This window comes from Pholcus phalangioides, unplaced genomic scaffold (assembly GCF_987345545.1).
Source record: "Pholcus phalangioides strain wild (caught in Gottingen) unplaced genomic scaffold, Ppha-v1.0 ptg000024l_1, whole genome shotgun sequence".
Lineage (NCBI taxonomy): Eukaryota > Metazoa > Arthropoda > Arachnida > Araneae > Pholcidae > Pholcus > Pholcus phalangioides.
Window position 1 is genome coordinate 24,557,752 of NW_028301616.1, and position 27,718 is coordinate 24,585,469.

Consider the following 27,718-nt stretch of genomic DNA (forward strand, 5'->3'; position numbering starts at 1 on the left):
AATGCACTCTCTTCTAACAACAATTAAGCATAAGATATAAATGCTCAAATAACAAAAAAAAATTTTATTCCTAAAATCATGACGTATAATATATAGTACCTACTGAAACAAATATCAAATAACACTTTGAAAAAAAAAATGCTATTAATTTACTTTCTATAAAAGTATATGTTATTACAAGTGTTAAGTATACATACACACTTATATATATAGAAATATTTTGGCACGAAAAACAATTGCATAGATTTGTACTTTCATTTCCCGGTGGTACCTCCCTTACTATGAGAAATGTTTGCAAAAGTCTGAAATCGATTTATCAGGGACTATTCACAAAACGAATCTGTATACACACACATAAAAAAAAGCATGTACATGAAATTATGCGATAGATGCCTTCAAACAGCATTCCCATACCAACAACACGCAACTATTTATACAAAAGTTACACACTTATTGCTTTTGAACCCAAAGGTGTCCGAGAGGTAGAAATGATTGTCTGGGAGATTTTTGCCTTTGAAAGGATAAAAAATGGACTGTCTCGAGAACAATGAGTTTTTACAAGAAACTAATGATAGCGAGTATGAATTCGATAGATTTCTTCCAGATGGCTATGCTGATGGATTATCTGCCCTCCAATGACATTTATATATGAACCTACGCCTAAATTTCACTAATAAAATCGTAAAAATAAACTAAGCATTGCCACTGGGAATGATCGATGAAGGCTCCAGAATGTATGTATAAGCCTTTATGTTTGACATTTCTTAATACAAATAGGTGAAGATAGAAACAAGGCTGTTTATCCAATAACACACAGCGATGTAATATTGACATAACATTGGAGACTGATGGTGATTATTGATATACAATTAATTACTGGAGGATGACTTTCTAGACAATAAATTGATTGTCATCACTTTAAGATACAGTCGCATTTCAGGACACTAGCTTCGTTCATTCCTGAAAGCTACTCCAGAAAACTATAGCTGAAAATTTCAGCTAATATTTAACTAGTAAAAGCATCCACATTACGGCATGAGCAATGTGAAAGAAAGTTGTCACCTGCATTTGTGAAAAACATACAATTTAAAATTCAGTCTGTATCACAAAATGTGTCCTTATAAACAAAACAACATATTAAATATGCTCTCTAATCACTATATTTTAACATGCAATAAGGAATCCTTGCGTATAAGGACACCATCTCTCTCCCCCCCCCCCCCGATTTTTTGTGATTTTAATTTGGGAAAAAGGTTTCAAAGGTTTTACGAAATATATATATATATATTTGAGATATTTTTTTTAAATTCATTATAGAAACCCTCATAAAATTCCTCACTACTCTCATCTCAGCGGGTGGAAAAAGTTTGAGAATCCCTGGCATAGGCATTTCCAAACAATACTTGGAAAAAACATCGTAGTAGAGGTATCATTACATTGAGTATCGTTGTAGCAAGGTTTCGCTGTAATTTGTAAATATCTATGATACTATCCATGTATAAGAAACCCCCACCCCTATTTTTTTAAATCAATTATTTGCAAAAAGGAGTTTATACACGTTAAAATACAATAACTAGAGAACTATCTATGAAGAATAGTCTAAACCAGACAGATCCGAAAATCTTTCCACCACAGATTGTTTCAAATGATTAAGCATACCTACTATGAGAGAGCAATGAAGTTGAATTCCAATTTATGAGTGGCAATCTTCAGCATTTATAACTAGAATACCTCATATGCACTTTGAATGTTCCTCTGAGGAACTTCTAACGAATGGCACATGTGGGAATGTGCAGAGTACGTGTTCTATATCTATGTGAAGTTTGTTTCTGGAGAATACTACTTATATGCTCAAGAAGTGATGCCACCTGTCTTCTGAATTTGGAAATAAACAACTCGGCAGGTTATTTTGCCTACTGTATTTATGCATGGATTTTTTTTTAATTGTACGCCCGATTGCTTTCTGTAGAGAGATTTTTTTAAACAGGAGGTCGGCTTATGTAAACATTTATAACTAATGAACATATCTCAACTGTTGATGAAGTTGTGAAAAATGATCGGCAAAAAACTATTGCAGATACCTCTGGCAACTCAATTGGAAATCTTGCAAGAATAACTTGTATCCAAAAACCTGACGGAAAAAATGGATGAGCCCTCACAGTGTCCATTATTCTTCGTAATTTATTTGCATTTTTGGAATCGTCAATGTTTATAATGAAATCTGGTTCTACTCACTGTTCTCTAACCATACACTGATATAATCATCTGAAAAAAAGTTCTCAGTAAACATTATAACTCCATATTAAGCCGATCTCCCCATTAAAAAGTCTCGCCACAGAGAGCAACAGGCCTACAACAGTAAAATCTTCATTACATTTCATTCATAGTTTAAAAAACACAACACAGACATGCACATTCCAACATGTACCGATTCGTTAGAAGATCTGCAGGAATATGGATGAGGTATATGCATGGTTTAGTGATAGTAGTAAACATTATCAACCTGGTGTGATGTCAAACTAGTTTATGATGTGCCTATCAGGCATGGCTTCTAATGAAGAGTTTGATAACTTTCCATGTGTGTATGGTGTTGAACATTTTGTGGGTCGGAGTGACGTCCTCTGTCTTTCATATTTAGAAATGAAAAATTGACAAAAAAGTGAATGTCTATAACTACGCACTTTTCTTTAAAAAAGCTATGCAACCAGTACTCAACCGTATAATCAAAACTTAAACAGATGGCCTACATTGAAAAATAATCACCTTCAAGTTGATGACATACAAGTAAAAAAAAAATTAAATCCCTATACAATGACATTTGGCAAAAACAACAGTATGCTCTGCTGACAGACATGTCTCTCGGACGGTATATGATAGGTAATAGACTGAAAATTACACTATTTTGATATAACACGGGAGCGTCAAGTTGAGAAACAAAATTTGGTACAAGCAAGACAACTTCGAAAAACAAAAATTCTAAATTAACAACCGCAATGCGAGACATACCAAATCCTGGAGCAGAATCTACGGCATAAAGAGTTTGTCTACAAGTTAGGGCGACTGATACAGGGAAAAACACAATTGATTTCAGCATAATTTTCAGACACACTTGACTATAACAAATGACTTTGTAAAGATACTATATCAATCCAGGAGAGCTATATACGAGTAAGTATCAATATATGTAATCTCTACAATCTTTAGTAATGAACAGGAAAATATATAGCTGACAGACAAAAAAAAAAAGCTAAAATATGACAACCTCAGAAGTCAACGAAATGGTGGTAATGATGATGGATATGCTCATGAATATGATGATGATGCTCATGTTTCTCTGCTAATTCTGGAGATTTCACGAATCCACCAGTTAGAAAATGAGTCTCGTTCTCGACTTTCTCCTGTGAATGTTCCCTGGCAATCCAATTGGCAACCTGTTGCATTGCTCGCTGCCTATCTTTGTCCCGGTGTCTCATCCGAAAATTATGCATGGGAGAACTGCCAACACCACCACACAGATTTTTCTGACTTTCCATAGCCGCTGTAGCACTCACTAAGTTCTGAGCATGTCTCTGCCTCACCTTGGGTGAATGAGCCATGGCCGGCGGCATCTGCATACCGGTAAAATGCATATCATGAGACTTTGATCTCCTGTGGGAAATTTTTTCCCAATCAAATTTAGCATCGGGTATAATGTCACACAGGTCAAGATTCAGATTGAGAAGGTCGTCGTGCACATTCTGTGTCTTTGGACCCTGTGCAGCCTCAGCATGGCTATTGCCACTTATGTTCAACTTTGGATGGTTGCCTATGGGTGACTTTTTAGCGAGGGAATCTTGACCAGTCCGTGTCCTTGAGGGCTTTGAAGAACAAATATGAGTCCTATCCAAGATACGATAAGGACACATCAAACCCGAATCCATGTAAGAAGTAGTGGCAGCCGCTTTGTGAGGCATACTATTCAAGTTGCTGGCATCGTTCTCAACACCTGCCAAGTCCAAGTAATGATTGCGACGTTCCCTGCTCTCGGGCACATGGTCTCTGTTGTTATGGTTTGATTCATGGGCATCACCCGCGGTTTTCATCAGATCAGGATGCAAACCTCTGAAAATATATGTGAAAAGAAAAATTTTAAAACACATACAACATATATAGGAGGGAGAGCAACCTTCTCAAGAGTATATATAGTTCATAATTTTGAATTTCATTTATAATGGTGCAATGATGATTGCAAAGCAAAACCACGAATTTTATAATTTTCTGTTGGATTTTGATCCAATATTCACCACAGGCTTTACAATGGAAAATTCAGGGCACTCAATTCGCGATCTCGATTGCAAAAAAAGATTGAATAGCATGTGTTAACATAAATTTCATCTGCTTTTACTATGGTTGATTTTAATGTCAGTGTTACGGCCGATTTATGCGGGAGATAAAAAAATCTGGTACAATACTGTCAAGGGGGATTTTAATGCTAAAAATGCATCTACAAGCACTATAATGGCTCCCCGTTTGCCTCTTAAAAATTACGGAAATGCAGGTATGAAAGTACATCGGATTCACCAAAACAGAATACAATTTTATATCCTTTTTTAATGAAGTCATCAAGCTTATTGAATGCTGATGAATAAACTGGTAAACTTGCCAATGTAAACATTCCAGTTCTCCCTAATTCACATTTAAATCAATTAACCATCAAATTACATTTGAGATCGCAGATATATACATAAAAGGAACTCTCTGAGGCTTGCAGGCAATCTGTCTATACCAGCGCTGGACAAATCCCAGGCGCCAGGTCGCTATGACAATTAAAAAATTGGTATTGGCATCTAAAATTTTCTTACATAGTCACTAAATTACAGGCTGAGAGTAGCACAAAATTTCTGGAATGTATAGTAGCATATCTGCCAACATAAAAGAGGGTCACTATGTCATAAAAAGTAAAAAGCATTGCTTTAGACCTTTTTCTTTGGGCAAAGTTTTTTCTGGCGCCTAGATTTTTTTGCAATTTGCCCAGCCCTGGTCTAAATGGGTTAGATATTTCTCATGATTATAACTCTTGCAAAACATCATGTAGAAAACTATGACATATGAAACATGAAACGAAACCTCCAAACAATGAGCATAAATGGGACTGAAATGTAGCCATTATTGGGTGGTTACCGTTGTTTAAAAGTTCAATATTTGAAGAAAAATAAATTTGATTTCATACACAAAAAAAAAAAGAAAAAAAAAAGAGAACAATCCATACCATAACTAATTAACCTTAGAATACTAACTCTTGAGACCTAGATGTATAGGCAGTTAACATGCAATTTTTATTAGCTGTTTTTAGTTAGTATTCTAGGGTTAAAAGAAGTGGGTTTTGTACCACCCCCGAGCCTATGAAATTTATTTTGCACTAGCTATGATACCCAGCACTGCCAGAGTTTTCTTCAATTACTGAGGATTGAAAAATTGGCAAACCATTTAAAAGGAATAAACTATTATACACAATATTGGCAGCATTAAAGAAGTGGCACACCATTGTAAAAGCATATGCACATCGGAAACACACTACTAGGGAACCACAGTAACCAAAGCAAACATTCCGAAAGTGATTGTTGCAGCCCAGGAACCATTGTTGCCTGACAGTTTTTTCGCCCATTTCAGGCATGTGCCCTGTTTTGATGAACTCTGAAAGTAGCCTATCGTTTAATCTGGGCCCTGTTTGGTGTAAATGCAAAATTTGGCAATGATCCATGAAAAATTGTAGATTTGTATAGAGAAAATACTAGTGCGCACACACACACCAATCAGTTATATATATATATATAGATTGAAGAGATAAAAAATGTTCATTTTTAATTTGTAAGTATGATTAGATGAAACAAGCAAATATGAAATGAAAATGAATGACTAGAAATAAAAAATTTCATGAAAAAAAATGCATGGTACTGGAATCCCCATCTTCACACTGACATATGTTCTTCGAATAACTAGACTCGTCCTCAGATGCATCCAGATATTTGTTGTTATCTATAGCAATGATTCAATCAGTAATTACCCAGGGGATTCTCTTCAAATGTCAGGGGACCTCTCCCCTCGGCTATGCCATGACTGCTTGTTTATTTCCACAATAATTTCTTCTTTGAAATATATCAAGCATAACACTTAGTGACTCTTTATGTTGCTAAGGCATATGCTTTCAGGGGAAAAAAAATCTTCTACACTGTTTTTTTTTAGGATATGCATCATTTTTATTTTCTTTGTATGCAAAAAGTGGTGGTTGTTTGGAGGTGAACCTCAATGTTAATCTAATGTGATGCATGCAAAAAGTGGTGGTTGTTTGGAGGTGAACCTCAATGTTAATCTAATGTGATGCATTACGTTTCATAAAAATGTGGGAAGGCTTTGAAGAGATCCCAGGTAAAATGCGACAAGTAAATAAACCTGAGAGAACATTACCTATTTTCAGGAATATTTTCCTCAAAGAGTTTCTTTCTGTGGTCTTTTGGGTTGTTTCGGTAACTGGGATGATCTTGCTTTTGTAATGATACCAGGCGACTATGTCTGATTGACCTGAATTTAGGTGACATCAAATGTTTAGTCTCTCTAGTAGCCAAGTTTGCAGCAATAGATGGGCTGGTGCATTCACAGGCATTCTGCATAGTGGGCGGTGGTGGCTTCTTCTCGGCTGTTGAAGATAAAAGATAAGTTGAAACAGTATTCCCACTTTTTGAGCTGTCATAATCTTGGGCTTTACAAGGTGATGACTTTTCTGGCGGCTGCTGTGGCACAGCTTGATTCTTCCATTCATCGGAGAGTTCCCGTGTGTCTACGTCTTTACTGCTATCTGGAGATATTGCTAATTTGACTTTTATTGTGCGACTTCCGGAAGGAGGCAGTTTTAGAGTTTTTCCTAGAGCTTCACATATCGAACGAACCACAATTTTTTCCATGTCCTGCATAGAGGAAAGAAAAACCAATTACTTATTTAATAAGAGCTTCAGTTGGCATTTGACAAATCTTGGACAAATGATAACCACCAAAACTTTGAAATACATTGCTGTGCATTACTACTCATTACAAAAAGACTAGTTTTTTTTTTTTCAGAATTTAATGAAGATCTAAAACGAAATAATTTTGAATATTGAAAAGTATAATACATGGCATCTATAACTACAATTGGAAAGCTCTGATTTGTCCATAGTATTAACTACCCAATTAGAAAATTATGAAACTTTAGGGGGGAAAATGAAGAAATTAAAGCTTCTTCAAAGAAAAAAATATCTCCAGGTGGCTTTTAGTGCTTTTTGTAAAAGAGTTTCACTAGCAAACAGCAAAACATGTTTCTTGTAAATTCAGTCATACTCTTCAGTGAAAAAATGAGTATGGGTCTACAGGACATGCATATAGATACTCTACTATGAAGCTTTTTCGCATATTTGTGAGACATCAGCATGTGCATAATGATTTGCATGGAAATCCTCCGAATGTCAGAAGGCTGTATGGCACTCAGAATATGGCTACTTTAATTACAAATGTCCTATATTATTTTTCACGTAGAATATATATATATGTTACGGTAAAAGACAGAAGAGTGGTCAAACATAGGTTTCACCAAGTCAAGTTGGTAAAAGCCTGAAAAACGCTTGTAAAGCGACATTTCAGACTTTTACCAAGCACTTCGGTAAAAGCTGACATTTAGCAACTTTCATGAAAATTAGTAAAATGGCAAATTTTCTGATTTTCATAAATTTGAAAGCTCGTCATTTATTAATCACAACGATCCCAATTTATGTATATAAAATTGACTGCTACTCTATAAGTGCATAGAGTATTACACACAAAAGGGCTGGACAAGTATCAAAGAATGTACATGCTTGACTAGAAATAATACATGCCTGGTCAAGATTTATACATGCTCCCAGACATGTCGGGCGACAGATTAATCCAGCCCTGGTATTATCAAGATTTGGGAGATTATACTAAAAACTGTGATTTATGCTGCAGAACACTCTTGGGAAGAATCTTAAGAAAAGGAATTCTTTTGTGTGTAGAAAACACTGTTATGAGAATTTTTTACTATAGAACATTTTCAATCAGCTGAGGGCTTGTTGCTAAAAGATGCAAAGTGCTTTAGGAATGTATCATTTATTTCATACAAGTTTTCATTTCACAGTGAAAATTTCATATAATGTTTCTCAGGTCCCTTCAGTATCTTCGCACAGGCTGCAATAGCATTCCCAATAGTATCAAGAAGTATATTTCTCATAAATTTTTACAGTTTCAGTATTTATAAACAGTATTTACTATATTTCATTATAATATCACTATATTTTATTATAAAAATAAAATGTAGTGAAACCCATAAAACTTTAGAAAATAAATACAAAAACATGAACTGTTTAACATGAAAAATAACAAATTGTATCAAAAATACTAAAGCAACAAGTGTTTCAGCTTTTTTTTATTGAAAGGAGGGAATGATTTTGGAAGTGAATTATCACATACCTGTTTGCTAACCTTTTCTTTCGCATCCAGGTCATACAATGTGAATGAGAACTCTTGCTTTTCTTGACCATCAACCGAAACGCTACACGTGACCTCCTATAATTCAAAGATGGAGGCTATTATCTAAGTGGTACATATATTTTCAACATTAAATGGGTAGATGATAACCAACAAGCATGTTTTGAAAGACAACACTCTGCTTTTGCACTGTATAAAATTCCACATGCTCATGAACACACAATTTTCATTGATATTTCATTTGCTGTACTTTACTTAAAACCATTAGTATCAAGAAATGTACTTCTCATAAAAGGCTTTGATAAATGAAAAATTACGTAAATATTTATGTACTCCCAAACCTTCAAAATGGAACTTGAAATGCAGAGTGTACAATTAACAGTTCATTTCTGAGTTATCCTATTAATGGCACTTTCATAAGGTTTTCATTATGATTTTGACGTTGGTGTACAAAGCACTACTGGTGCAGTGTTTTTTTACCTCGTCACGAATCTCCACATGAAGCTTTACAAATGTTTTGGATGTACAGAAGAGATCGAAGAAAGGTTCAGGTCGAGTTACTCCTGCCGGACTTGTTTACAGTGATATTGACAAAAAGTTGAACTATTTTTTTTTTAGGTACCAAAAAAGTCCCTCTTCACAAGAATAACTTTCTCACAAATCACATTCAAATACACCAATTTCTTCAATTTTTAAATTGTTTACAAATTAATTAATATTTTAAACTTAACACACTCACAGGGTGCATTTGAACAGACTATACTGCCACAGTAAAAACATTGTTTTTCAGACAAAACTTCTCAAATTCAATTTGCCGATATTAGGTTTTTTGTAGTATTAAAGACTAGAATGCAAAATAGGATTAAATTAGGACACATCTTACCATATTGTCATCTTTTTCACTTTTTTCTTCATCTCCTTTCTCAAAAATATTGAAGTTTTCCATTTTAGCGCAGTTTCCTGTTTTGAATTCACTCTCTTCAGTTTTGACACCTGAGATATACAAGGGGAGAATGTTTCAACTTGAAGGGAAAAAATACTGAAATAAAATTGATTTGCAATTGGCAAGTATTTTAATAATTTCTGTAATATTTAAGTTTGTTGCATCTTATGACAAAACTTTTTTCTGAAAAGTAAGCTGACTCATGTGTGTACCTGAAACTAAAGAAACCAGTTTCAGCTGAGGACCAATGTACAGTTGTGGGTTTGAACATTTTGAAACATGGTATAGCCCAGGGTTGACAAATCCCAGGCACCGGGATCGCATTGGAAACCAAAAAATTAATGTCAGCTCCTAAAACTCCCTACAAGTGGTTACTAAATATCCTGTAGAGCAGTGATTCCCAATGTGGGCGTTAACACCCCCCTGGGGGCGATGGAATGTTCCGGGGGGGGGGGAAGGTGGTAAAAGCTACAGGTATAACATAGGATTCTGTGGGTTAGATTGCGTTGAAAGGCAATGATGGGAGAAAAAATTTCTGAAGAAGGGGCGATGGGAAACTATGCTGCAGAGCAGCGGCTCTCAACCTTTTTTGACCCATGGAGCCCTTTCCAGTATATAATTTCTATGGGGGAGCCCCGTAGGCCTATTTTTTATTTATTCATCAAAGTTGCTGACTTATTTTTATTATTTAAAAATATTAATATTTTTTTTAAATTCACTTTTTTTTTATTTTCCTCGAGCGGCCGCAGAGACTTTTGGAGTTCACACGGAGCCCTTAGGGCTCTGCGGAGCACCGGTTGAGAACCCCTGCTGTAGAGCATAGTTTTCCAAATTTTTTAATTCCATCACCCCCTTCTTCAGAAATTTTTTCTCTCGTCACCCTCAACTCAAACAAGGCCATAGAATTCAGTGTTATAACCATAGCTTCTATCACCCCCCCCCCCCCCGGACCATTCTATTGCCCACCAAGGAGCAAGGTTGTCTACTTTGGGAAACACTGCTGTAGGGTCTGAGAAAACCACAAAATTTTTTCAATTTATATCAGCGTATCTACAAACATGGAAGAGGGTCACTATCCATTATGTCCAGGAAAAGTAGAAAGAAACCTTATTTTGAATCTGTCACTCTGAACTACTAATGTGAGAGTCACAGATATGAGATTCATACCAACAAATTACTATTCAATTTCAACAAAAGATTTTGAAGTAAAGAAAAACCACCCTGATAATATAATATACAAGTCCAGTGTTCACTTTGACCAGATTTAAAATTTTATTACCAGAACCAAAATTCCAACTGGGGGGGGGGGGGGGAACGCATGTTTTTGAATTTCCTCATGCCATGGATGTTTTCGAACGTTATATAGAGAGGTGTCTCTGGACACCTATAACATTTTGAATATAATTTTTGAGAAAATAAAAGTGTATTTACATAGCTTATTTAGATTATTTGAGATATCTTTCTCTCAGTTAAACGTTTCTATCCACTCTGTTACAATGGGGTCCACTGTGTTAAGAGAATCATTCATACAGTTCACAGGCAAAAAAATTAAAGAACACTTCAAATTAACATGTTACATTATAAATTACCAACCCATTGTGTGTCAGAAATAAAAAGTTTTGATTTTTAAGTAGCTAAATATACGTAAAAAAATTAACTTTTCTACGTGCTATTTTGAAAAATCATGAAAACCATCAAAGCGACAGGAAAAAAAAGTAAAAAAAAATTTAAAACTGCCCCTTTCCCTCCAACATGTGTAAGAAATAAGTTTATTCCATTATTTTAAGGGGTAAAAATGGGCAGAAATCATCATATTCATTTGCTTAGTGATATTTGTTTTTGTAACAGAGTGGACAAAATCCATGACTTTCAGTCAAAAAACAAAATATTACTACAAAATAAAGGTGAAAAATATTTATAAAACATTAAACTTCACGTCATTGGATACACAGTTTGAGATCAATTTTGGTTTGGAAATTCACATTTAAATTTTTAATTTAAAAAATGTGGAATGTACACTTTTTGTGAATGAAGTATATAATAAATGTAACAAAACAATATATTACAATTTTTTTTCCTAACCTTTGAGTGTGTCAAAATTTATCAAAAAAATTACCAAATCATTTTTTCCCTATTTGTGTTGAAATATGTGAGGGAAGTTCTCTCATTCTTGCCTTTAAGAAAGAAAATCTGATTCAAAGACAAGACTTCACTAAAAAAACCAGGGTTATATCACCACAGGAAGGGGGATTGAGGGGGGCGGCGTATATAACCCAGGGTAATATATAAGAATGAAAAAAAACCCAGGGAGCCATGTGAAGGTGGGGGGGGGGGAAAGAGAATAAAAATTTAGGCACCTTTCCTTTTAGCATCAAGCTAAACAGCGACTCTCAAATTCCCATTTTTATAGACGTATCCATCATTTTTCATCTATAAATTCATAAACCCAAAACTTTTGAGTAGACCATCGAGATTCATTAAACCAGGGCTTGACAAATCCCAGGCGCTACGTCACCATAACGACCATAAAATCGTCATTGACACCCAAAAATATCCTATATGTAATTACTAAATTGGGGTCTATGAATAATACAAAATTTTCTAATTTCATAAAACCGTTTATTTTAAAGCAGGTAAAGGATATAAAGTCCTAAGAAATTTTACCGGCGCCTACATTTTTTTTTAGATTTGTGAAGCCCTGCATTAATAACGCCTGTTTATCGGTATTAAGATGCGTTACTTCATCGGCCATATTTATTTCCTGTAAAATACTACAGAAGGGGAAAACATCCAATGCAGGGGCGTCGGAGCCGGGGGTGCTCCAGCACACACACCCACAGTATTTTGTAACACCAGCTCCGAGTACCCACTCCTTAAACACTTCCGACGCCTTTGATCCAATGAAAAACATGTATGTGCATCAAATGAAGCTCATCCTCCTCTTCAAAGCAATCAAAAGATTATTATATGCCACTTATTTCCTGTAAAAACATCCTCGAGAACCCTACCGGCGCGGCGGCTCCAACTTCTTTAGGGCCTCCGGATCCCGGATACGTATGTTGCACATACTTCGCTGTGTGTGTGTATGATTTTTTTACAGTGCGATTTCTCGTGTTTCCCCGTAAATTCTGAGATAGCATTTGCAGAAGAGTATTTATGAATCGCCACCGAAGTAACTTGTGATAGAAAGAAAGAGAGAGGGGAGGAAAAAAGCCATCACCAAGAGATGGTTCCAAGCAAAAACATCAAAAAACGTTGCTGTAGGTGGCGCGACTGCTACTTGACACGAAATGAATGCGACGATTCATGGCCTCTCCCTCTTCAAGATTTCCTTCTATGTGAACATTTCTTCCCCCCCCCCCCCAAGTCTTTTGATAGATCGCTATCGCCACCAAAACGTAGAACAATATAACATATGTGTTTGAATGTATATAAATGAATTATCTTGATCATCATAATTCCGAGACATCCCGGAGTGGCGGGATGCCTTTTTACTCTCTCTTCTTATTTCGCTTCAGCGAACAAGGAGGAGGGTCGGAAAACATTCAAAAGAGAAGCGACATTGGGACGAAACAAAAGCTGTCGTTGTTCCTCCTTCGGCAACAGCCAAGGACTTAACTGACCGCTTGTACCATCTGAGACTCGTCTATGATGATGATAATAGCGAGAAGAACCCAGGGTTTCATATCTGACAATCTATCTTTCCAGACAAGGACAAGAAGAATAAGACTTTTTTTTCCTCTGTAATGACTGTTTCAAAATGATATAAAGGGGAAAAAAATATCAATTTGATATTCGAGGTTGATAAAGATATGAATAGCCGTATTCTCTGAGTCTGTCCTCATTAGCCTGGGAAACATTTTTTAAATATCATTCAGTAGCTCCGTGAACACTCTGGGATCGCGGTCCATTTTTGCCTTGTTCCAGTCATTTTATTTTAATTCCTTCCACACACGGACAGATGATTGAACCGAAACCTGAAGTGAGTGGCCGTACAATGAAATAGTTCATACCCGACAGTCATTCCAACCCCGGGAGATGGAGGTTGATATCAGGGTCATTCACGATTCCTTGGCTATGACTGGTGCGTTTTCGTAGAGCGATTCGGCGGAAAGTACGGGGATTGATCCAGAATAAAGTTTCCTTACCTGGTTATACTAAAGAAGCAAATCTCACAAAATTGCAGACGCAAGCCGCATTTTATAGATCAAGAATATTTTTATTTAAGACAAAAAAACAAGTCAAAAATAGTTTTGATAACAACTATTAAGTTGATAAAGTTGGGAGGAATGCTGACAAAATCCGAAAATTTCTTGCGGACCTTAGACTCAAATACAAAAATTATACACAGAAAATTTTCGGTACCAACACAGACTAAAATGTCGACCAAGGATACACAGCCTTCGGCCTGAGGGTCAAACGCGGCCCGAAAGGGATTCCTATAAAAAATAACTCTGCATATGACATGTTCATTTTTTGGCTACATCCATATCTTGGCCCACAGAAAAGTTCGCACACTCCTGATGTAGACATTTATTGGACCACACTTTTTCATTCCAAAAGGTGGAAAAAAAGTTCCCTTACATTTCAGCCATATTGAGACACTCGAAACATTCAAGGTTTCCAGCAAAATCTACTCCATGTCCATGACCAAAACTCCAGAAGGAAGAAATATAACTCAAAATCTTTTAACCATACAAATGTTTGGTTCACTTAGGCAAGTTTTGTAAAAGATCTTTTATCAAACTTTTATAGTGTAATCCAGACCTTACAGAATCGTTTTCCTGTATTTTATCGAGTATTTGCCGTTTCCAATTGTTTAATAATCCCTAACCATTTTTCATTTCCCTTATTTTCCATGACTTTCCAGGACGTTGGGAACCCTGCAATTGCACGTTATGCTAAAAAAAAAAGAGAAGAAAATCAGGTGCAAAATAAAGTTTCTCCCAGAAAGAACAAGTAATAAACACTAGCTTCCAGACTAGATGGGAGGATTCCACATTTCATTTAAATTTTTTTTGAAAAATTTCCGTGTGCGAAGAGAACATCGCATCCCATTCAAGTCACAGACCCCTTGCATGGCATCTGGCCATTCGAATTTCCTATCACGCAGTAGCAAACACGAATCTACGGAAACACATAAAACAACTAGTACCACCTGTTTTGCTAGCAAGGCCGCAACTAGATACTTGATCACCCGTGGAAAGCTCGCATTCTGACGCCCCCTAGTAATGTTGAAGGAGAGATTTCAGAATGAAATTTGCGTCTCCTCGGGTCAAGCGCCCGGGGCACGAGACCCGCCTGCCCCCCCCCCCAGTTGCAGCCCTGTTTGCTAGTACACGTACACATGTAAAGATTTAGGCATCTACTTCATTGCACATTTATAGCTGAAATTACAGCTCTTTGAGACACCTTTGAATACCTCGAAATACTTAATTATGCGCTTAGCCGGACTAATTTTTTTTTTTCAGATCACCCTACGTACATGGTAATTTTAAACAGCCAGAAAATGAAATGATGCAGCAAACCGGAATGGGAGGGGGTATCGAGAAAAAACATTAACAATTTATAAAATGAATAAATTAAAAACCGTTTTACCTTCTACTTGTTCCTCCTCTTTCAGTTTACGCCAAGAATTATCTTCACAAAGAGCGAAGGACAGCTCCTGTCAAGGGGAAAAAAAAATCCATAAAAATATTCGATTTTGAATCTTTAGTGAACGAATAATAAATGTTTGAATTCAAGATCTATTCGGAAGGAATCGATCAAAAAGCCATCAATCCAACGAAAAAGCTATTAAAGCTAGAGACAACTCTAAACCTTAAAAAAAAAGTTTAATGATTTTGCCCCACTTACAACTAACGTCATTTGAAAAAAAAAAAAAAAAAAAAAGAGTTCCTTCAAAACTTTATTCTCGACCAGTTTAGATGGAAATGCCTCCAGCTGGTATCGCCGTGTTTGTATGAGTAATTCTCAATCTACTGGAGAATCAAAATAATAAAACGGGGGGGGGGGGGCACAGGCTTGCTGCGCCATATCGGCGGCAGAGATAAATACAACGTGAAAACTAAATTCTGTCTAACGCGGATAACCATCTACACAACGACATTACTCTCTCTCCTGTCCCGACAATTCCTACTTATTGAATTTATTTACTTTTATTTAGGGGGGCGGGGCGCTAGTTTTATAGTAAACGGAAGTTTTGTAAATAAATGAATCTTCAGACCATTGGGCTAGAGCTCTCCCAAGATTCCCTGCTGTAGGGGTTATATGCGAAACCAGTGTTACAAGTGATTTTGAAGATTAATTTTTACTCCTCTTCCGAAATTCTAAGACACATGCTCAATCCATGACCCGCGGGATGGTCCCAAATGTGACCCTCGGATTCATCTGATGTGGCCCGTCACCTCAAACCTAATTATCTAATTTTGAGAAAAATGAACAAAGCGGGGCACATTTACAGAAGGGACCAGGTCTTTTGAATCACACGCGGCATAGTTTCAGATCATGTGAGTGACCCGCGGCATAATTACAAATTACTTGAGTAACACTCCCCCCCCCCTCCAGTTACTGAGTACTCAAGCGGCCCGTGGTGCAGTTCCACAAAACTCAAGCAGATTGTGACACATTTACTGATCACTTAAGAGACGTGATATTTACAGATCACTTAAGAGACATGACATTTACAGATCAATTACAGATCAACCAGCATTTAAAAGTGAACTGAGTGACTAGCGGCACAATTATAGATCATTTAAGCGGCCCGCAGCACTTTCTCAGATTGCTTAAATGCCCTCGGCATATTTACAGATAACTTGCGACTGTTACAAAGCATTTAAGCGGCCCTCAAAGTAATACCGCATCACTTATGTTACCCACGGTGCATTTACAGATCACGTAAGTGGTCCACGACACATTTCTTAAACTAATGAAGTGGCCCGCACTCTCCTAAAAGTTATGTATTTTCACTCCGCAAAGAAATTGGGAGTCAAAATTTCGACGCGTATTGCCAAACACTGTACAGGACCATCTCGATATCATGGACCCCACTCTCGAGCAGAGCGATGTTTTGGAACCCGTACTTAGCTGTAAGTAATGGCCAGGGCTTTGCAAATCCTAAGCGCAAGGTCACCATACAAACATTTTGGACCTGTTTTTCTCGGGTAAAAAGTATTTTTTAGCTCCCAAAAAATTCATTCTGGTGCCTAGATTTTTTTGCGATTTGTAACTTGATAACCCTTGATTTGCCCTGATAACTTACATAATGTATTCATGTAACATCAGAGCTTGACAAATTGGGAGGGGGGAAAAAAACCTAGGCGGAAGCCTATACCGATTTTTTAGTCGCTATGGGTGACCTTAAGCCTGGGATGCGTTAAGCTGATTTTTTACTCTCTAAAATCGCAGTATTTGATCTTATCATGTAGGTCCCATCCCCCTATGATCTGCCTCTATGGGCATCACCGATGTAACACTGATGCAATCCCCATAAGGGTGGAATCACATCTAGACACTCACCGTGTCGTGTCAGACACGGCAAACATTTTTTAACACAAAAATGTCTGTGTCTGACAGCCACGATACGATAATATACATACGTTCATTGGTTTTATGTTAAAGAATGTTTGCTGTGTCTGACACGACAAAGTGAGTGTCTGTAGATGTGAATCCATCTTAAACATTCAATAAATAGCTGAATATGCATAACAAATGAGCATTCATTTCACTATCTTATTTACCTTTCATTTTTAGAACAAGAAATTTTCGAATTTCTGCACCAAACACATAGTATTAGATAGGGTTCGACAAATCCAAGGGGGCCTGAGATTTCTTATACGTGATTAAACTGGAATCTGGAGGCAACCCAAAATTTTCGGAATTAATGCCAGTGCGTCTACTAACGGGAAGTGGGGGGGGGGCACCAAAAACGTCAAAAAGTCGGGTAAAATAATTGATTTTGGACTGCTTTCTTCACGGGGAAAAATGTTTGAATTCTAAAAAATCCGACTGGCACCTACTTTTTTTTTTATTTGGGAAGCACTGGTATTAGATGAGTTTTCTCAACTGGCGCTTGTCCGGGTACCCCCCCCCCCCTCCCAAGGGTCAAACACTGCCGGAATCAAGGACCCTCAGCAGTATGGCACACAATCGAGTCGATTACTTCATTTTCATTCCAATTTTTGAAACACATCGTCAAGATCCACCTTTTGAAAATCACTGTTTTAGAAAACACATCGTATGAGAAAGTCTCTCAGTTCAAATCGTTCTACCGATCAGATTATATTGATAAAAACGCCGCCGCACACACACACACAAATAATAACGAAGGTATAGAATGCATGCATACATACATAATAATAAAAGGTGAAAGGATTCGCGGCTTCACGTGCCCATTCTTTATATATAACTAGGCAAAATACTACTCGCCCAAAGGCATAAGGAAGCGAAAAACGCGGTTCTTGGCCCACCCTCCAGCGTTCCTCAGGAACGGGCACAAACCTTGAAACATATTCCAGAGAAAGTTTCGAGAGCAGAGAAAAAGATATGAGAGAGAGCAATGACATCATTTTTATTTCTCCTCCGTTGAACACGTAAACAGGAACGGATTAGATATGCATAGAGAGAAAAAAAAATTAAATTCATTATTTTTTTTTAGAAATGAAAGGCAAACACTTGTGGGGGACAAACCGCCATCGTATTCTGATAGTTAATACTGATAGCTAAATTTTGTTAACGCCCGTTTTGTGCTATTCATGATCGTTTTCACTGTAGCTTATTTAAAATAATAATTTCATTTCCCTCCTTAATGAATTGTACATGAAGCATCAACAGGGCAAAGAATCGGCAAAAAAAGAGGAAATTTTGCAGCCCTCTAAAACAGTGTTCTTCAATCTTTCTGAACCCAAGGACCAGTAAAATATCTGAGATGATTCGACGGACCTCTAACTTACAGCATGAGTGGCGTGACCATGTGTCCCGTACTTTACAAGACATTCCTGATTCGTCCATTCCGACTTTATACGATTTTGTTCCTTTTTTTTTTCAAAAAAAAAAGAGGCTTATTCGAATTTTGTAATCTACTTAAAATATGGTGAATGAAGATAACTTTCATAACTTATAAATTATACTATGATAATTATGCTACACTGTACATCAGCGGTTCTCAACCGGTGCTCCGCGGAAGCTAGAGAAAAATTAAAAAAAACAATTATAAATATTTTTAAATAGTAAAAATAAATCACTAACTTTGATGAATAATTGAAAAATTGGCCTACGGGGCTCCGCGAGTCAAAAAGGTTGAGAACCGCTGCTGTACATGAATACTCATCTCGCATATTTGTCACGATCAACGTTTTTTCAATGAGCTACATTTCAAGCTACTCTTTGAGAGTGTTCCAGTTCTTCAATTTTTCATAATTTTCAGCCATTCCAACAACAATTGGCGATTTTTCAACTTGTGGCAATGTTTAAGAAAACAACTGTCAATAATACGATTGAATAATCGACGTTTGGGTGCACCCAAAATTCAAAACAAACACGGTTATACGCGTTTCGGAACTATATGAAGTTCCTTCGTCAGTAGCAGAAACAAAGAATTTTGGGTACACCCAAACGTCGATTATTCAATCGTATTATCAAACCCAAAAGGTAATTCATTTCTACAACTGTCACTATCCCGTATTTTGCCGTATTTCAGATCAGTTTCCCGTATTTTTTTCAATGGAAGTAGATACCCAGTCACGATGACTGATTTTTCATGAAATACATTTCAGTAAAGTGCGATTTGCTGCCGTCTTTTATTTCCCCTCTTCAACAATTTTAGCGATAATCAGCAGATTTATCGTAAATTGCATTTCCTGGCGACAATTTACTCCATAATTAGTATTGCGATAAACAGTATTTTCCTCAATCAGATAGGGTTAGCCTAAGTATGAAAGTCTAATTTCTATTTGAACCCAAAAGAATATTACTATGATCAATAAGATTTACTCACAGAATATTGCTAAAATCAATAAGAACATTTTTCATTCGGTTAGAATTAAAATTTTCAAGTCTGCCTGCAGATCATCTGTACCTACCATCATCAAGACTACCTTCCAAGTTTGCCACATTTTGAAACACAGCATCCTATTTCGTTTCTTCTTATTTTGGCGTAGAATCTGATCTACCTGGTTGGGTCACAAATACCGCATAGTGATTGGATGTGGGGCATAGAAATTGCCAATGCTGAGCCCGATAATTTCTTTTCCGCACAACGATCTCGATGATACTGGCTCGAGCAGGGAATCCCCCCCCCCTGAATATTCTGAGGGAAAATGGACTACTTGCTGACGTCACGAGCAGCGTGCGGAGGCCACACGATGGGAAATTTCCCTCCTCAACGAAATTTGGAGTTAAAATTGAATTTTGATGAATTTTTTGAATCACGCATCTAAATGCGCATTGGTGAACACTGCACCCACAGCTCTTCTCTGAATAATACAGTACTACTTCTCATTCAGATTTTGTTTCCAGGAAAAAACTTCCAATTCTTTCATGGAACTCACTTCCTGAAAAAAGTTCTACTTTTGCTGAAAACGTTGTTACATCCGATGTGTTCATAAATATGGCAATTTTGTGATATTTTCAACATAAAGTGATATTCTTTTTTTTACATTTTGTTATTCCAGGTTTACTGGGACAGAAGAAAAAAAATCGTTATAACCGATACTTCATATACAGTCAAACCTCGTTAATGAGTCACTCTCGGGACAGCAGAAATATGACTTAGAAAGCGGAGTGACTCGTTAAACGAAGTAAGCCATAGCTGTGCTAGTTCCTGCCCGAGGACAATTGGGACTTCCAAAAAGCGACCCGGTAAGCGGAGTGACGTGTTAACCGGGTGACGCACTAACGAGGTTTGGCGGTATATAGTTGTACCCGCGAATATTACGAATAGTAGAATTACTATCCGAGAAAGATGTCCGTTCGGCTCCACGCACACACGGACAAAGACTCCACCAGACATCGGTAAAAACTGCAAATAACAATAATCATATAATACATAATACCCCCAAAGATTTCTCGAACTTTCCAGCTGACTATTCATATTTTTTATTCATAACAGCCTCATAACTTTTGGCGGGAGATGTAAAACAAAAAAAACACTATTCTCCACGGTTGAGCATCTTTTTTTCCTCTTTTCCACAGGTAAGGCAAAGAAATAAAAGAAAGAAAAGAAAACCAACCATACTAATACGCAAAACGTGAATCCCCTTCTCAAGTCGGTACTGCAAAAATAACAGGACACGCCGAAAGAAAATTATAAGGTGTTGCTGGCAAAAAAAAAAAAGAGGGCCACCGTCTCCTTCAAACCCCCCCCCCCTTGATGGAACCTGCTGCGGCCGAAAAATCCTTATTATTACCACTGGGATGGAAGTGAAAAGCCCCCCCCGTCCCCCCACACACACTACCGCATCAAATTAGGGGGGTCCAGTTCACAAGAAAAGAGCCGCTCACTTTTTTTTTTTTTTTGATGGACAAGGAAACCGCTCGGAGCTAAGAAAAAAAAGAAAAAAGACCGAAAAATACGTACAACGCATATAATATACAGGAAACCGGTTCCACTGCCTTCATAGAAATCTTATTCCCACCCCTAAAGTACTCTTTCTTATTTTCTTCCTCGCCCGTCTTGAAAGAAAAACAGCCCAGAAGAGCGGCGAGACCCAAGAAAAACTGAAAAGAAAACGTTGGCGAAGAAGATCAAAGGAGATCGCATTTTATATGAAAAGACCCTCTTCTTCTTTTTCGGCCCTTCTCTTTTCTTCCGAGATCTTTTACTTTCAAAAAAAAAAAAAAAGTTCAACGACTTTGGTCTTTTTCGAAAAAAGAAAAAACACGACGGCCATTGGAAAGAGATAAAGAAAAAATAATAATAATATTCTGCACAACATGATGCACGTTTCCATGTTAAAAAGACAGCCGCTCGTTCGAAGGCTAGCATCCCATAAAAAAATATATCGTTTATTAACCCGGGGCTGTGACTTGAAAGCGGTCGCGCACAATTGCGGTCATTCGGAAGCACCATGGTTTTTAATGTGGTGATGCTCATACTGTTGCTCCCGAGTAAAATGGTGCTCCCACTACATGGGTGGGGATGACGGGGGCCCCGTAACGATTCTCATCATTTTCTACTTTTTTTCACGCTATAGATTAGATTTATTAATTGTATTAAAGGCCGTCGGGCTATTACAATAGGTGGTACAAAAACAGAGAGAGAAAAAAAAAAACCATTTGCATCTATAAATATAAAAATACCATAAATTCATCATAAGGAGCCCGTGAAAGTCTGGTATGAAGGGGGGGGGGCGCAAAAGATCCTAGCCTGGGGCTCTGTTCCAGGATGTGGGGGCCATGCTCACTGGAACAAGAAAGATGGCTGCTTTCGAACTCGCAACCCATCATAAAAAATTATTTTGGCACCAAGATTCGTTTTTTTTTCTAGAGATTTTTAAAACTGTTAACTTAAATCAGGCATCTTCAACCTGTTTCTCGCGAGCACCACGGTGGTCCTTGAAGCATCCGCATTGCTCGATACCAGTGTCTGATTTCGTGCTCGCGAGCACTTGATCAATGTCCCGATTAAACACTTAGTACAAATTGCATTCAAGGTTTAGAATCATCCCGATTTCATGCGTTCAGTATGCCCAACTTACTGAAAGGTGCTCTTCTTTTGATGATGGATACAGGCGGTGCTCGCGACTAGAAAAAGGTTGAAGACCTCTGCTGGAAATGACTCTACACAAGCAAGATCAGGATTCTTTGAGGCTAACAAGGTCGGATCTGGAATCCTGCGAACTATGCGGCCGCATAAGGCGCCAACTGAAAGGGGCCTGACTTTTTAGGGCACTAACTGAAAGAGGGCGATTTTTTGCGTCGCCAACTGAAGAGGCAATTTTTATTACCAATATATCATTCGCTTACACTCGAAAAATGTCCAGAGCCGGTCCTTGAGGCTAATTGGGGGATATAGATTAAGGACGGGATTATACTATAAAATTTTTATCAATTTGGATTTTTTTAATCAAAGTTCTACACAAAACTTGAAAGAAAGAAAAACACCCAACCAATAAGCCTATTGGTTATACTCGCTCGAATGTGACCGATATGTACTTATTGGTTGCTTTTTTTAAAGCTGTATAAGAGAGCTTTTAAAAAATTTTTTATAGTGCAATTCCCGGCCTGAAATGAGCTAGAACAATCCCACTATATTGCAAGCAGAGAGCACCACAAAATGTTTGGAATTCACAGCAGCAGATCTACATGAGAGTCACTATGCTCTGGAAAAAGTCAAAATATGCATTATTTTGGTCCTTTTATCTTCAGGTGAAAATTTTTTTGGAGCATAAAAAATTGATCTGGCACCTAGATTGTTTTGCGATTTGTCCAGTCCTGTTATAGGCCTATTCAAAATATTTTTTTTCAGTACAGTAAACATGCATTCACAACATCACCACTACAATAGTCATTTACACAGCAAGATAATGCAAGAGCATGCTACAAAAAAATTGGTCCCCATTGATTGAATGATTGTTACTTAGTTCATATTCAACTGTTTAAGTTTATGATTTCCCAGGACCGTAGCCTGCCTCCTCGGGGCAATGGGGGCAGACTTTTCCCTTGTGGCTTTATTGAAAGGGTTATTATGCAAAATAAGTACATATTCATAACATAAGTACATATAAGTACCACTCGAATGCCACCTGGCAGTCGAGTGGTTAGGGAACTAGCTTCTCACTGTGCAGGTCTGGGTTCGAATCCCGGTTCGGGCATGGATGTTTACTAACACTAAAAAATTCCCTGGACGGATCATGCTGATCCCTTGGGAATACGTGAAAATTACGTTATTATTATTAATTTGTGCGGCCCCATTCGGCTTGCGGCCCTGAATGCCCCAGTCTAGTTACAGGCCCAATTTCCTCCTACAAAAACAAAAAAGTTCAATGATCTGAGAGTGAAACAATCAGAAAAAAATATTGTTATTAAACTTCACACACACAAGCATCCAGCATAGGAATAGGAAATTAAGCTAATTATACCTCACGAATGCACCTCCACACAATTTATTAATCTAAAACTTTAGTAATATAGGCCTAGGAACTAAAAAACAAGGAATTGATGTTTGAATATGATATACACTGATCAGTTACTACTGAACCTACAACTACAATTCCATAAATTATATAAATATATAATTAAATAAATTGGGTATATAATTACCCTGGGAGTGAACAATGAAATTGCATCTGACATGAAAACATACAATTCGGAATGGTTTTGAATGACTGAACACGAATACCACCATGAAAAAGTTTCACTTGCTCTCGTTTTTGACATGTTACCGTGTTAAATTTTGAAAGAGGTTTACGAGCAGTATCACTGGACAACAACGAAACTGTGTCCGGCATGGAAATATATCATTCTGAATGATTTTGATCTGCCGAACACGGATATCACCATGAAAAAGTTTTACTGGCTCTCGTTTTTTAGATTTTTTTTTCAGTTAACATCTAAAAGGTGCTTTACTAGCAGTGTTATATGATGAAAAGTGATATGGACCATGAATAGAACAATGTTACCAGGCAAAATGATCAACCATGACGCTGGCTGACTAGTTGGATAATTGTAGAAGATGCTCATCATGTTCAGAATAAGCATAATGCAAAACGAAGTAAGTGTTAGATGCAGATAAACAAACTTATGCTGCAATACATTTCCTATTTTACGTATTTGTGCCATGTTTTTATGTATATTAATGTTGTGCCTTTATAGGCCTATATTGGCGAAGTGTTTATATATATTTGTGTTGGTCCCAAACAATATACTTTTGGAAAAAAAAGATATTTTCTGGATTTTATGCTGAGGTAAACTCGAAGAAAAGTCACCCGGTCTCCGTTAGGACTCAAACTCAGGTCCTATTGCATTCTGGGCAAGTACATTACCATCTACAAGACCAGAGACATGACCCTGCCTTCCTTAACTTCAGCAAATGGGTGGGACAGTAGACATAGATGGCTTTTTCTCTGTCCAATATATCAAGGAAACATATTTTCTGCCAGATGACTTTTCTTTCTGAGTTCACCTAAGCATAAAATCCAGAAAATATCAGTTTCCTTGATATATTGGGCTGAGAAAAAGCCATTGGCTAATATACTATTCCTTTAAAGGCCATTCACTAACTAATTTTCCACATCTGTACAGTTTCATAAAAACAAGTGGTGTTGCAAAACATTGCACATATATTGCGTTTCAATGAATTTTGTATTGTGCTATTATATTTTTATTAAAGGCACAATTTCAGAGAAAAACGATTTAGATATTTTTTTAGTCAATCCAGCTTTCTTTATAGTCAAATTTGTGCTCAGCGCACTGAATTTACATACGCAATGACTATTTTAGTTTCGGACACAGGAACTTAATCAAAATTTATCAAAATGCAGAAGAAAATCTTAGAAATCAAAAGAAGTAGTAGCTACTTTTGCAAAAATACATACAGGAGGTACGAAACGAGAAGACATCCAACTATAAATCATTAGCATTGTAGCATTTTGCTAAAGCTTTCCCCTTCATTTTCACTTTTTTGCTAAAGGAATTTTTTTATCTAGCTTAAACCCTAGAGTTATCAATGTAGACATCGCCTCTTTGATTACTGTTTTAACTCCACTCCCTCTTAATTTTTTGTTCTGGGACTCCCACCTCAAGTCCTGAACTTTTTTTATATCAATATGTTCTGCCCTCTCACTATACAGACATGCGGCAAGATGGGTTTGGCACAGCGATGTAAGCAAACAACACTCTTTACAATATACTGAGTGTAAAAGAAGTCAACAACAAAAACAAACAGACCTTCAAAGTAAACATATAAAATAAAGTAAATTGACAAATAAATACACAAACTTTTTTCACAAATGAAACACCATTTTAACAAATACTCTTGTTATGAAAAGAGGGAAACACACTCTGTGCACAAAACAATTTTCATAAAAAGAGCAGTGGCGTCTTAACCAGGACTTGACAAATCGAAAAAATATTTAGTTCCAAGTGAAATTTTCTTAGTAGCCAAGCATAATTTCTCCTTGTGGGAAAACACAAGTTTTACTCAATTTTTGACATATCTGAGATTTAATGACCCCTTTTTCTCATGCTGAAAGACAGTGCAATGAAACAGGGAAAACTTGATGGACTACAATCAATCATAAAAATTTAAGACACTGATATAACTTTTTTAGTTACCATGCTACCCTGGATTTGTGCCCTGGTCTTAATGAGTGGGGAAAATGAAGCCAGTGCTATCTTACAATATTGGGGTTCAACTAAACATGGCCTAGGTATGCCCCCCACCTTAGATCCGAGGCCCCCTTCATAGTGAATTTAGAGTGTAAAAAGAGGAAAAACAATGAGATTTGCCCTCAGCTTCCCCAGAATGGAGCTCTGTAAGCCCCACCCTTATGGAGGGGGCCTTGGAATTCAATACATTTTACCACCCAATAACGAACCTCTCTCATTTTAATGGACACCTTATTAAAAAAAATTACATCAATGCTTCAGCATGCCCCCATCTTAGAGAGGGGCCCCTAGGCTGAGATCTTTGATGGACCTCTTTATAGGGAATTTATTTGTGTAGAAAAAACATTTGTTGTATGCCCCCCCCCCTACCCTTTGGAGGAGGGATATGCAGCCGGGGAAACTTGAATATTTTTGTACAGAAATTAGCATTGATCGGGCTTGTAGCAGTGTATTTATTATTCGGGCCCAGAAGCTTAAGATGTGTGTTGCTGAAGGTAGCCCAGAATGAAACCTAGTCCCAAACATGCTTAATAATTTAATGATTTTTTTTAAAGGCCAAACCTTCAGAGCATTGTTACCAAATTCATGTGCTCTGACATGCCGGGGCCATAACTATGCTCCAAGGCCCAAGCTTCAGGTCGGCCTACACCTTAAGTAGGCTTCATACCCTCCCCTACAATGGTGGGGCTGGCCAGAGTTCAACCCAAGGGTACTAAGATGATTCTAATTTTTTCTGTCTTTTCATACTATTAATGCCTTTGAAGGGCCCACCAGATCCCAACCTGGGGCCTTGCTCTAGGGATGTAGGGGAGGTCATGGTAGGTTTATTAGATGTAGAAATACTATCTGCCCCAAGCAATCCCGTCTTAACAGCATCATAGGACCCTCCCCCCCGGGAAAAATTATTTCGGGCCCCCCTTCGTTAAGGCGGTACTGATCCCTGGAGCCCCCAGAAGGGTTCCGCCAGTCAGGTCCGTGCCGCGAAATCGCAAACATAACAAGAAAACTTCCGAGTTTACGGGCAGTGGCGTCGGGTCGGGTGAGCAACCGCGAATCAAACAACAAACTTCCAAATCATCTAATGTGTATACAAACTTTACTTAAAGGTGCTGCAACAAAATGCATGAATCCCAGGTTCCTCCCGATCTCATTAAGACAGGGCCCTACCGAGAGCTAGGCTCAAATTATTTCCCACCCTCGAAATCAAATATAAATTCTAAAAATACTAAAAAAAAAATATCTCATTCATGAAAAGCGAAATGGGTACCTACACCAAAGAGGGGGGGGGGGAAATGAGATCACCTCGAGGAAAAATCCCCCACTCAAGCCATTACTAAAAATAGGAAGCATAGTAGGTCGCCTCTCATCCATACACTGGGGGCGATACATGCGCCAATTCCGTGAAATAATGGGTAATTATCACGTGAAATAATAATGATGTGGACTTACCAATGGGCATTCAGACATTGATTTGCCAGCTTTGGCCAGCGACGTGGGCAATTTGAGGGTCAACTTTGGGATCTTCCCAAGCAATCCTGACATCTTACAAGTGGAGAAATCCACATGACGTGCCTTTCGCCCCCGAGCGCGAAGAAAACAAGCGGAGCAATTCTCTCTTCTCTTTTTAACTTAATCAAATCTCCGTTGAGTGTCTCCCAGGAAAAAAAAACATGTCCATTTTACATCAACAGTTACTCCACATGTCACCTTAATCTAATCCACAAACAAATCGTCGCTCGAGATATTGACTATTACAAATAATCACCCCGCGCGCGCGCACACACACACACGCAATCCACTTGAATTTGATCAAAATAACCGACTGCGTGAATGCCAAATAGGCTTCTTTTCTTATCTCATTTTGGCGTGTTGGCGACTTTCAATTCATGCCAAAAATGATAAGTTTTCCTGCGGATTGAGCTGTTGAAAATACCCGGC

At 37.6% G+C, this 27,718-nt stretch overlaps 1 protein-coding gene across 1 annotated transcript; it reads right to left on the reverse strand.

The window, feature by feature from the left end:
* Window positions 1-44: 44 nt before the first annotated feature.
* LOC149069063 (uncharacterized) lies at window positions 45-27,600 on the reverse strand. The gene is made up of 6 exons (XM_089251186.1): window positions 27,230-27,600; window positions 15,053-15,119; window positions 9,395-9,504; window positions 8,494-8,589; window positions 6,445-6,941; window positions 45-4,101 (listed from the first exon to the last, which is right to left on the reverse strand). The coding sequence occupies exons 1-6, from the start codon at window positions 27,320-27,322 to the stop codon at window positions 3,264-3,266; spliced, it is 1,701 nt and encodes a 566-aa protein (XP_089107312.1). The 5' UTR covers window positions 27,323-27,600; the 3' UTR covers window positions 45-3,263.
* Between the last annotated feature and the right edge of the window lie 118 nt (window positions 27,601-27,718).

Bases quoted from the DNA above. Each gene is read 5' to 3' on its own strand.
- LOC149069063 (XM_089251186.1), bottom strand. From the start codon at position 27,322: ATGTCAGGATTGCTTGGGAAGATCCCAAAGTTGACCCTCAAATTGCCC. The intron at 9,505-15,052 runs GTAAAACGGTTT...TGTATATCTCAG, and splicing joins AGAGGAGGAACAAGTAGAAG to GTGTCAAAACTGAAGAGAGT. The intron at 4,102-6,444 runs GTAATGTTCTCT...ATATATTTTCAG, and splicing joins GAAAATATTCCTGAAAATAG to AGGTTTGCATCCTGATCTGA.